The 12348-nt window shown below is 40.9% G+C and overlaps 1 protein-coding gene across 5 annotated transcripts in view; it reads left to right on the top strand.

Annotated features, from left to right (window-relative positions):
• The window catches only part of LOC102021022 (multidrug resistance protein 1-like), a 77472-nt gene extending 66386 nt beyond the window's left edge, over positions 1-11086 (top strand). For all 5 annotated transcript variants that reach the window (XM_013505036.1, XM_005405512.2, XM_013505033.1 and 2 more), the window contains 3 exons: positions 6571-6777; positions 9505-9651; positions 10483-11086. In XM_013505036.1, coding sequence (XP_013360490.1) covers positions 6571-6777; positions 9505-9651; positions 10483-10686 — 558 coding nt within the window. In that variant the 3' untranslated portion in view covers positions 10687-11086. The remainder of the gene's footprint in view (positions 1-6570; positions 6778-9504; positions 9652-10482) is intronic.
• The last annotated feature ends 1262 nt before the right edge of the window (positions 11087-12348 follow it).

Genomic DNA, 12348 nt, shown 5'->3' with positions numbered 1-12348 from the left:
AATAGTGTAGACTGTCAAGATCAAAAGCAAGAGGACAAGTGAGAAGCTTGAATAGGGAAGGCAGTATGCAGGAAACATGTTTAGAAAGGTAAGTAGTTTATTGCAGAGAATGAGGTCGTACCACTGATGGAGAAAGGGCATTGAAACATCTTCCACGACAAAAACAAAAGCAAGATCAACACGTGGGGAGCACATCAAGAGTATGGAAGAATCCTCCTTTGCTTTCTGAGCTAAAAGAATGGGTGAAGAATCAAAACTGTTTATTCAGCAAAACTTTGAACTGGTGCTACGTTAGGTGTCAGAGGTCACATAGGGTCTTTAAGGGAGTAATGAATTTACACTACAATCACGGGGCATAGCAAAAGAGGCAGACTTGGAAAGAACAGAATTCTAGTAACAAATTTTCATAATTTAGGCATTTGTTACTGGTTGTAGTCAGAGGTAATATTCAAAATATGGAACAACAGGAGTGGTGTGGTCACTGACCAACACACGGAGGCCCATTAGCTCCACATAGACCCTGGTTGCAGTGATGACTGACATGGGAAGAGAATTTCAACCTGTAGCCTTTTAAAATTCCCCATATCAACTAAGCACTGCTGCTCAGAAATATTTTGTTGTATTCAAAGACAACTCACAGTTTGCTCAGTCTCTGCATTAATACTTAGAAAATCTCTTCTTAGAGTTAATACTTAGAAAAACTTGCTTTTATTCCCCTATTTTGTTTCTAAAACTCTTCTTCTATGCTTGAATTTTCTGGTTGCAGTTTGAACATAGGAGTCTAAATGAAGTTTTGACATTTGCAACAATTGGAGGAGAAAATGTTAGCTTTTGGACTATGACCACAGTCCTCAACAGACTTTAATTAAGCACTGTGTTTAACGTCCTACAGCGAGTTGTAAGACTTTAGTATGGTTTAGATCTAAAATGAATGGATCAAGGGAGTGGTATACTAATCCATAGATTCATCCACCAGTGACGTTAGTAGCTGAACATACCATTAGGAGGCGGGGCCTGGTTAGAGGTGGGTCACTGTGCTCATAACCTGGGAGGGTGCGTTCTTGCCCTTGCATCCTGCCTTCTCTCTGCTTCCTGACTGCTGAGGCTTGGAAAAACTTTCATTCCTCATCCTCTTCCACCATGCTGTTATTGCCATGGAGCCAACCAAGCATGGACTGGATCCTGTGAAAACTGTGAGCCAAAATAAATCTCTCCTCATCTAAACTGTGAATGTCCAGTACTGGAAAGCTAACTTATACAAGCATGGTATCTGCCCTCAAGGACTGTAACTGAGGTGATGGAGTATTCACTTCCATGCATTAAAAAAGGCCTACCTGGGCCTGGTGGTGAGGTTGAGGCAGGAGGATCGCTGCGAGTTCAGGGAGAGTTTGGGCTGTGTAGTGAGTTTAAGACCAGCCTGAACTACATACTGAAAGCGTATTTCAAAAAACAACAACGAAAAAGAAGTTAGGCCTACAGATTTTTCTTAAGAGGTAAATAGGATCTGCATATGGTTGAACAGAGGCGATGGCAGTCAGTGCAAGAGATAACGTGGACTGTGGTTGATATCTAACTCAATCCCAGTGCAAGAAATAGGCCAGTTCAGCTGAAAGAAGGGATTTCATAAGAGTAGTGCTTCTCAGATTTTCCTTATTATAACCCATGACACATTTTAAAATCTCACAGCCCCCTCATAAATTCATAGTCATTTTCCAGTAGGCAAGATACCTGGGGCGATAATAAAATGTTGAATTTGAAAACAATAATAAGCAATAAAATTATTATACATGAAGGAAGTTATTAATACACTTTCCTCCAAAACAAGATCTGCTGGAAAATAATCAGTGTTGAAAACTAGAATTCAAAAATGCCAGCTCCATCAGCCTGTCCTTGCCTGACCTGCCTTGCAGCATAGCCACTGAGCAAGAGAAGAGTGATGGCAGGTGAGGTAAGGATAGGCCGATGGGGCTGGCAGTTTTCATCTCTAGTTGTTAAGGCTCATTATTTTCCAGCTGTATCTTATTTTTGGGAAAACACAGTACTTACTCTGCAAGTACATCAGCACAAAGCAGCATACAGAAAAGACATAGATAGTATTATTTACATTTTAGTTTAAGAAGCAGAAAGGATTGTAGGTATTTCAAGTAGATAACTATTTAATAAAGGAAATTGGGTGCTTATTCTTTGGAAGGGCTGGAAGGTGAAAAGTATAGTTTCTTTCACATTCCCAAATCACAGCACCGCTTCTCTGATCTTGTGAGCAGGAAGTTGCAAAGTACTATGCACGTGTCATAGCTGCTCCAAATCAAAAGATGCAAGACCAGGGTCTGGCTATTGTGCACTAACAAGTGCAAAGATTGATTTTGGATATTATTAAGGAAAAAACATTTATAAAATTACACAAAGGGAGGTAGGAAAAAATTCATTTTAAGAAATGATCTCCATGTGCTTGAAGAGTTTTGTGTTTGAGTATTGTTTAACTACATTCTGTTCAATTTTGCAGTATGCTGTGCATCAGTTTGATATTTTAACATGTAGAACATCTTTTTCCTTTATGGCAAATGAACGTACACAAAGCTGTGCATGTTTCCTTTTTCTTATCTTTACCAAATAGCATTGATCTTTGGTCTTTGAATGAACAATCTAGTTGTCCTAGGCACCTAGAATTAAATGCACCTTGAAACCATAATGTCGGATAGAATAAACCAGACACACAAGTTTAAATACCAAACGGCTTCTCCTATATGAGAAACCCAAAATATAAATAGAGAGCAAAATAAAAGATACAGAGTAGGAAGTAAGAACATAGATCTTTTCAGATGGTAAGGGAAGCAAGAGATGGAGGGGGAGGAAGGGGAAGGGAGGGGAAGGAAATGCAAAAAGAATCACTGTGTTTTATGCATGTACCAACTCCCCAAGAGGCAGGTTAACATTTTGTACTGCAAATATGTGTTACTGAAAAATTAAAATTGAATAAAAGTGAACTAGGAAGACATACTTCCCTCCTTATTTGAATAAAAAAAAGAAGCAGTGTAGAAAAATGGACACATGTCCGCGTGGAGTTACTGAGATTCTGGAAGCTGCAGATTTCCCTGAAGTAATGTGGGGTACAGCACAAGCCCAGGCACCCTGAGCTAGGTGACAGGAGGAGCTATTCTTGGGCTTCACCCGACTGGAGTTAAGTGCTCGCCCATATGACAGGTCCATGCCCAGAACATTCAAGTTTGGTGAGGTAGTCATTTGGTCTTAAAAGTTTTGACTGCCTTGGCCATTCATTTCCATTTTTTTGATACCAAAAGTGTCATACATTTGGATAAAGAACCTCAGTTGTAGATGAGAATTCTTGTCTACAGAGAAGTTAACATTTATGTTATTATAAAATTCTTGTCTAGTATGGGGATCTTTAACAGTACAGGAAGGAAATATAAAAAAATTAAAGAAAAAAATGCCTGCTTGGCTTTATAGGGAATGTTACATTAATGAATTGAAGAAACCACTTCCTGACTACAGCCAGGTCCCCCTGACACCCAAACCAAGCATGCAGTCGATGTCCTTGAGGCTTAACCTCCATTAGCTGGAGTCTTCTGATATTGTCTTTCTTACCTCTCCACTTCTTCCTATGCACCCCATTCAGAGCCTTCCATCCCCTTTAGGATACAGTTAGAAGACCCTTGTCATTGTCTCCTTATAATCCAGTGGGTGGCAGGGCCATGATATTGATATTGCTTTTCATTCCCCTTAAAGATGATCAAAAATATCTTTCAGCTTTGATGCACATGTGCTACCAAATTCAGTGTTTAAATCCAAGCCTATGATGTGTATATCCAAGCCTAGAGTATTCAGGTTATAGTGTAACTTTGTCTAAATTATTAACTTGCATGTCCTTGTGTGTAAATGGGGATAAACATCACAACAGCCTCCTATGGTTTGTTGTAAAGGCCAAATGAAAACACACGAGGCTTATCATAGCACCTGCAACACTACCACTGCTTGATTTTTAAGTTTATTAATATTATTTAGAATACATACACATGGAGTACTATATATTTAATATTTGGGTAATTTTGCTAATAAGAGAAAGCAGTTTTTAGCAATCTACAATAGCTATAGCTAGTGATTTTAATTTAGCCTGACATTATACTTTACCAGTGTTGACTTTCATAGTCATGCTTTTATGGAGGCCGGGATCTTGTAAGCAGTTTTCCCAGATTCCTCAGAATTCCTGGATCTTCCATCACTCCACTGCCAAGCTTCAACCAAAGCAACTGCTCTTTGATCCATTTTACATTCTGAGCTTCTAGCCGTGCTTTCCTTAAAGAAAGGGTTCCTTAATGCACACCGGTTTTCAAGAGTTTTAAATTCTAGTGTACTTCTCAGGGATAAGGAGGCATCAGGTATTATCACATGCAGTGTAATGAAGAAGTTCAACAAATCTTACTGTGACCATTCAGATTTGCCTGTGATTATATTAAACAGTGTGTGTTTTCATCCCAGAGGTATAAGTCTGGAATATGTCCTTTCCTCGGGCTTCTATTTCTGAAGCATAGTGTTCTTTCTAACAAGATTTGATGCTTAGCCACATCTTTTATTGCCTCTTATTAACACCATGTGCCTCCTAGACCGTAAATGCTCAGAATAGTCTCCGTGGCAACAGGTTTGGAACCAACGAGGTCTTGACTGTACTTTCCCTCTACACACTGGCAGCTTCAAGAGGAGGAGCTATGTTCCTCCTGCAAAGATCGACTTTCCCTCTGACCAGGTGTCTCCCAGAGGGCCTAGCGAGGCACACAGGATGCAGAGAGTGTGTTTGACTCAGCAGACGTTCCTCGTGTAATGACCGAGTCTTGTTCATGCAGCTAGGTTGTTAAATGAGCGGCCACTGAATGAGGAACTGTATCTAGTATGTACTTTACAACATTCAGGACAAAGAAATGGCCACAGGAGACTCCACCTTGATGACTTTATTTTTATTTCCAAAACTAACATGCAGTACCATAATGCATAACCGAACATGAAACTACAGTCCTGTACCTTACAGTACAATCAGCAAAACTTATAGCACTGTGTAAACAAGGTGTAGTATATGAAAAAGATGTTGAGGGTCTATCAACAAGATGTGCAGAATTGTCTAAAACAAGAGAGTCATAAGTCCAGACAGTCGCTAAACAGGCAGATTGCTAAAGAAGGAATGCCTGCACACGCTTGTACCCCCATACTCAGCAGCACTGTGAGACATTCTCAAAGATGACTTATGGGCATTATCCTCAAAGATCATGAACAGCTCTGACATGTGAACGTTGGAAAATTCTCTGCAAACTGATATACTGAGGAGACGGATCCCATCAGAGAGATAAGGTTCTTCATTAACAAAGCTAGGGGGCCCTTGCCAGCCTTCAGGACAGTTTTTTTGTTTTTTGGTACTGGAATTGGTACCTAGCACTTGCCAGACAGGCGCCGTGCCACTGAGCTATGTCCTGAGCCCTTCCTTCCAGCCTTCTGCTGGACAATCAGGGAGAATTTCCTTTCGCTCAGTACTGAAGATACCACCTGTCCTTTGATGCAAATGTCTTTCTCTGTAGTTAAAACTGCATCACGCAGAGATACCAATTGTTGGCCCTTGAGCAATTGCCCAGTGCTGGTTTATCTGAGCTCCATATGCAGTTTCATTTAATTCTCAATTCTGTGAGCCACGGAATTGTCACAGTCTCATTTTTCTTACACAGGAAATAAGAGAAATTAGTTCTCCTTCCCAAGATCAGTTGCCAGAGATACACAGTCTTCCCTACCACACCACTATCCGTTTAGCCACCACATCGGGCTGCTCAAACTCAGAACAGATTGGATATCTGGCTTACAAATCTGTTATATGGCCATAGTTATTTATTTTCACTTCGACCCAAGACACTTTCATATGAAAAACTTGAGATGGAAGGATACGATGCCGTGGTACATCCTAAAAAATGAGATAGTGTAGTAGCGCCCTCTGGCGGCAGTAATTGATGATCACAGATTTACTGCCTTCAAGTAACACATTGATTTTTACAGTTGTGGAGGTCAAAAGTCCCACAGTCTCCCTGCGCTAAAATCAGGGTCACAGCAGAATATTTTGCCCTCCAGAGAGCTGTAAGGGACAGTCAATGGTCCTGCCTTTCCTAGTTCCTTACCCTTTTCTCCATCTTCCAATCAGTAGCTGACCAAGTTTTTTTTTTTTTGCATTGCATACATGGATGCTGAGCCTCCTGCCTGACTCACCATAAAGGACTATTATAACCACATTAGGCTCTGCAGGGTAATCCAGGATGATCATCTTATTTTAAGACCTGCTGATTTGCTGCCTTAATTCCATCTGCTACTTTAATGCATCCTTGACCCGTAATACAATATAACCCAGGATCAAACCTTCAGAAATATGACAGTTCTTCAAAGTGTACAGTTAACAACTTGTTCGGGTTGACCTTGACCATCCAAAGCAAAATAAAAATTTTCCTTAGCCTCATAACACCTCAACGCTTTTAAAGTATGAAGTGATGATGTTACGTTTGCTGTTGATCTGTGAACTATGGTTTTCAGCTTCTGGACGACAAAGAAATAAAGGAACTGAATGTGGAGTGGCTGCGCGCACACCTGGGCATCGTGTCCCAGGAGCCAATGCTGTTCGACTGCAGCATCAGGGACAACATCGCATATGGCGACAACAGCAGGACTGTGGCAGAGGAGGAGATTTTGAAGGCAGCCAAGGAGGCCAACATCCACCAGTTCATTGAGTCGCTGCCTGATGTAAGTTCATCTGCAGAGTAAGATCCCAGGAGCATTTCCCAGCCTTCCTTGCTTGTCCTTTGATTTTGTTTTTGTTTTGGTGTGGTGCTCTTAATCAAACCTAGGCCCTTTCACACAGTGGGCAAACATTCTGCTGCTGAGCGGCACCCACAGCCCTTTCATTTGATTTTTAGATGAATACTTTCCCAAAGGCAGAGAGAATACAGCGACCAGAACAAACCCCCCACCTGTTTGCAAGCATCTGGTCACGCTTCCTATCCTAGTTAGCACTGCTCACACAACTCTCCTTGTGACAAAGGAGACAAAGTGTTAAACTCAGGTTAGGAGACATGATCTTTGCAGAGGCCTCGAACAAATCTCTTGCTGCCAGGCTTGAGGCTCCACCTGCTCCAGCTGCAGGGTTAAGTCGATGCCTGAAGGCCTCTACCTGCGAGTCCAGGAATAGGACCTGTGGGCAGCCTTTGGGCCTCCACCTGTGGCCATCCTGCTTCTGTTACTACCAGGAAGCAGGCAGGCACGTGTCACAGTTTCTCTCCTGAACTTCTCTTCCGCTGCCTGCTTACTGCTGTTCTCCACACTTCAAGCTTCCCTTTCTACAGTCAAGCCAAGCCAGACACCCAGACCCATGGCAGGAAGAGGGCTCTCTCTGCCTGGAGGTGAGCCATTAGGATGAGCACAGTGTCATGGAAGCTCTACTCATTCTACATATCATGGTCCCCAAGCTCTGCTCATTGCTGAAATCTTTCCTAGGCTATTGTCCTATGGACACTTTATGAATTCCTCTCAAAGACAGGTAGAGGGAAGCTGTCACTCACTCATTCAGGGCCTATTAGGTCATTTATTTTGAAGTGCATCTGGACTAGGCTGTCGTACCCTTCCCATTATAATAAATTTTTTTTTTTTTTTTTTTTTTTTGGTTTTTCTCCGGTACCGGGAACCGAACTCATGGCCTTGCACTTGCCAGGCAGGTGCTTTTGCCGCTGAGCTAAGTCCCCAGCCCCCTATAATAAATTTTATACTGTATTATAAGGAATTATTGAGCCAGAGACATAGCTCAGCTGCACAGTACCTTCCTGTTAAGCACAAGGTCCTGAGTTCCATTCCTGATACCAAAAAAAACAAAGGAATTATTTCCTAAAAAATAAAGCTCAGAACCTCAAAACCAGGAATGCTATCTCTTTATGAGATAGGGTGGCAACACTAGGTGTCTGAATTCCTTTCAAGATTTCCCTTTCCCGTAGGCTCTATTTCAGATACCCCTAACCCCTAACACAAGGCCCAGGGAGGAAGGACTTTCCCCTCCTCTCCTTTATGGTCTAGTCCAACTATGGATAAGTAGCTGTTGTTGATACTTCAGTATTCAATAGGTAAAATTCCAATCTCCTTTACTACTGAGAATTTAGAAGGCTTCTGATTATGGACATGGGTCCCATCTCCTGGTCACTTGTATATGGAGACTTTCCCGACCTGTAAAACACAGAGAGTAAGCCTACCTAGTCTTTACATATATCCTATCTCTCAGGTATTTGTCTACCACAAGGACCTCGCCTTTCTGGACTCTTAGTTGGTGTCACACAGACCACACCTGTGCAGAACTGCACCCTGAGTCATGTTACCCTCCTGAGATCCACTTCTTCTCCGCAGTGATTAGTATTAGGATTCACCTAACCTACACAGGCTAATTAGCATCCCTCTTCCTTCCGGGTTACACAACTGCCCTCTTCTGCCTCAAGAGGGCCAATGCTGCATCAGGGCACCTTGGCAACCCCTGTACCCCCATGGGGCGTGCGTCAGTACACCTGGCTTCTGAGGCAGCCACAGCTCAGGGATGGAGCCAGTCCCAGGTCTGGCAAAACCTTGGAAGGGGCTTCTCACTCTGTCTTCAAAGGGGAAACCTCATTCTGAGCCCCACAAACTAGGATTGGCAGATATCATAAGTAAAAAGCAGCAATAGTACGTAAAGCATCAGTTTTATAGGCCAATTCCAAGTGTAAAAATCATACTCCATGTTTGACCACAATGTCAGCCTGGCAAGGGCCACAAATGATGCTAATACTGTTGTGTAGAATAGACAAACTGTCACATCCCCCTTCTGTTTCTACTGACAACCCTTTAGCATCTGTTCCTATCTGTGGCTTGAATGGCTAGTGACAGTTATCTGCTGTGGAAACATTATATGAAAAATCTTGAAAGAATTCTTAAAAATAATTTTAAGCAATACTTCGGTTTTCAAAGTTTGATATCAAAGTGGAATTCCTTCGCATGCATGAAAAGATTTAAATGTTGGAAATAGTTGGATGAAATCAGACAACAAAAGACCAGTATCCCAGGAATATTTCTTTTCTCCCTTAAAATGATGCAGCTAATATTGCTGCTTGTGAGTAAGAGAAACTTTCTTTCTCCTACTAATCTTTGTCCCCAAAATAGTGAAATCAGAAGATGGGAGATAATTGCCTTGTGTCGGTGTTCTTCCACCCAAAGAGGTTGGGCTGATTCACAAAGAAGCATAAAAGTTTAAGGCGCTAGTGCTTATTTTCCAAAAGAGACATTAAACCTCCCGTTTAGAGCACTTTTGTCTTTTAGCTCTCTCTAAACCCATTCTCTGCTTCTGAACCTAAATCTTTCTAAGTATATTTTCAGAAAAAGTGTCCTCTTTTCTGAGAGCAAACTGTGGCTTGGCCCCTTGTTATCAGTCCTACTTTCAAACTAGCAAGATCCTATTTACAGAAATACAACACCAGAGTGGGAGACAAAGGGACGCAGCTCTCCGGCGGCCAGAAGCAGCGCATCGCCATAGCTCGCGCCCTCGTTAGACAGCCTCATATTTTGCTTTTGGATGAAGCAACGTCAGCTCTGGATACAGAAAGCGAAAAGGTAAGGATTTAGGGCTGGGGGTTTACCTCAGTGGCAAAAGCGCCTGCCTGGCAAGCGCAAGGTCGTGAGTTCGGTTCCTGGTACCGGAAAAAAAACAAACAAAAAAAAAGAAAAGGTAAGGATTTAAACTGGGTTCATTCATGCTTGAGTCAGCTGTGCTTCAAAGGTTTAGATGTATGCTTTTCTCGCCACAGTAGAGAACACACATGATTTAGCCAGTTATGTGAAGCGTTGCTGATCTCCGACTGTAGTGGAATTTAAACACTTCCTCCAGCTGTCACTTAGGAGAGCTAAGATGATACCAGGGAAATTAGTCTTTGGGCGCATACGCTCCAAAAATCGGCTTGTGGTCATGTTGTGTTCACCTAAGAGGGTGCATGCAAGAGAGAGTATTCCCCTGTCTATTGGGAGCAGCTCCTCAGCAGCCCCATGAAAAGACAGAATTGAAAAGAGGGTAAAACTGGCCTGTAGTTTAGATCACTGAGCGTGGTAATTTTCTGCTTGAGAGCAGGCTGAAATTCACCTCTTTGAAAGACGGAATGCTTACGAGATGTTTTCTGTCTGAAAAATGCTACCATTGAAGGAGGCTGTGTTTGGCCTTTGCTCAGGCTTCCTGATTTGCTCTGGTACTGCATTAGAAGGCTGCTTTTAGGGCTGCTACACAGTGAGGAAAGTTTGGAAATGCTCGTAGAACACGATACGTTTTCTATTTCACTGACATCTCTCTTTTAAAAAGAACATTGGAGAAAAGTTGGGGCTCTTTACAGAAGAGGAATTAAAGGGAGAGGACTATCGTAGGAGAATTAATTCATTACTGTGATTATGGGACAGGTTGTCCAGGAGGCCCTGGACAGAGCCAGAGAAGGCCGCACCTGCATCGTGATTGCGCACCGCCTCTCCACCATCCAGAACGCGGACTTAATCGTGGTGATTCAGAACGGCAAAGTCAAGGAGCACGGCACCCACCAACAGCTGCTGGCACAGAAAGGCATCTATTTTTCGATGGTCAATATCCAAACGGGAGCAAAGTACTAGTGAACTCCGACCATCTGGGAGGTTTTGAATATTTGTGTTTAAATGTGACATTTAAACTAAAAAGCAAGCACTGATTGGACTATGTAGTTATCTATTTCCTGCCACAGGTGAACACTATTTTATCATGTTTAGAATCTTCGGAGACTTCATAAGTAAAGCATCAGAAATAGAATCATTGCCCCCTGGGGATGGGTAGATATGGTTTTAATTGCATGACAGGATTCATGAAAGGATTTCCAGTAGATTTTTTAAATAAAGTATGTGCGTCTGTTTGTACTTTGGTATTTAGTAGCTCACTGCTTTGCTAAAATGTTAGATAAGTTACAAAACTATGGAGATGTTTGCATAAATTGTCTGAAATAAACTAGCCTCTCTACAATTGGAGTGACCTTGTCCAAAATGAGTGTGAATTATATTCTTTCAATTGGAATTTTGTAGATACTTTTGGCTTTTAAAAATTCAATTCATTAAAAACCCATTCATTTTATAGTTTGGGCTAAGCACTTTAAATAAGTCTTATTCTACATATGTCTTTATGTTGGGTCTTACAGAATCATCTGGCTTCTATCTTCTAGGAGTTTATCCTGCCTATTCTTTAATTTCATTATTGTATTGTTTTCATACCTGTCACACAGAGTAATACAAGGTTTGGGGGACAGAGCAAGGTATATTATGAAGTAAATATTTATCAAATGTGCCTTAAATAATTTCATTACTCTTATCAAGGGTTCTTCAAGGATTTTCATAATTTTATACATTTTAATATATAACTTCTCTTTTCTGTCTTGATAAATAATCACTCTTTCCAGTAACTGGTCCCTTGTATGGTTGAGCTCCCTGTTTGCATATGTTTCAAATGTGCTTTGAGTTTACCTACATCAGGATAAAAACATGAAATAAAGAAAAAAATATTGCAAAAACTGGTATTCATAGATAAACTCGAGGCTTTTGTAGGTAAATGGTCACAACTAGAGACCATACTCATAAGTGAAATAAATCAGACCTGCGTGTGCAAGCACACGCATTGTCTCACTGATGTAAAACCTGAAAGAGTGAATAAAAACTAGGAGGTATGATAGACATTATAAAATGAAAGGAAAATGCTCAAGGGTAAAGGGCAACTAGGATGTGGGAAAAGAGAAGGGAAAGAAGAAGAAATTTTGTTCGTATGTATATACAGGATAGTTAACATAGTTGAACTACTGTCTTCTATTTCTTTGCTGAAAGAAACAGTTAATGAGTCTTTGATTGATCAATATTGCATGTCTCTATTTGTTTTCCTGCCAAACCACTTTGAAGATATCAATATGTAATACAACAAGCATTGCTAATTTCCTACCACTTTGTTTGTAACTCTGTATTGTCTGTATTGTTCTTTTGCTATTTTGTAAATGGTTGTCTGTTTGTTAATGTTTTCCTTCTTTTATTTTAAAAAACAAACAAACAAACAAACAAACAAAAAACTGGTATTCTTACTTGAAAAGTTTGAAACTTAGCCCAAAAGCAATACTTAAAAGATTGAAATTATGGGCCATCATTTTCCATATTTACTGTAAGCAATTGACATGTTTAATATATAAAGAGCTTCTAACAAGAAAAAAGTCATCTCTAAGAAAAAATAGGCAAAGTATATGATCAAATAATTCTAATAATGTGAAGTAC

The sequence above is a fragment of the Chinchilla lanigera genome, unplaced genomic scaffold (assembly GCF_000276665.1).
Source record: "Chinchilla lanigera isolate Chin_1 unplaced genomic scaffold, ChiLan1.0 scaffold00093, whole genome shotgun sequence".
In the NCBI taxonomy this organism is placed as follows: Eukaryota; Metazoa; Chordata; class Mammalia; order Rodentia; family Chinchillidae; genus Chinchilla; species Chinchilla lanigera.
Note: the sequence above shows the minus strand (reverse complement) of the source record. Positions and strands in the feature narration are given on the sequence as shown.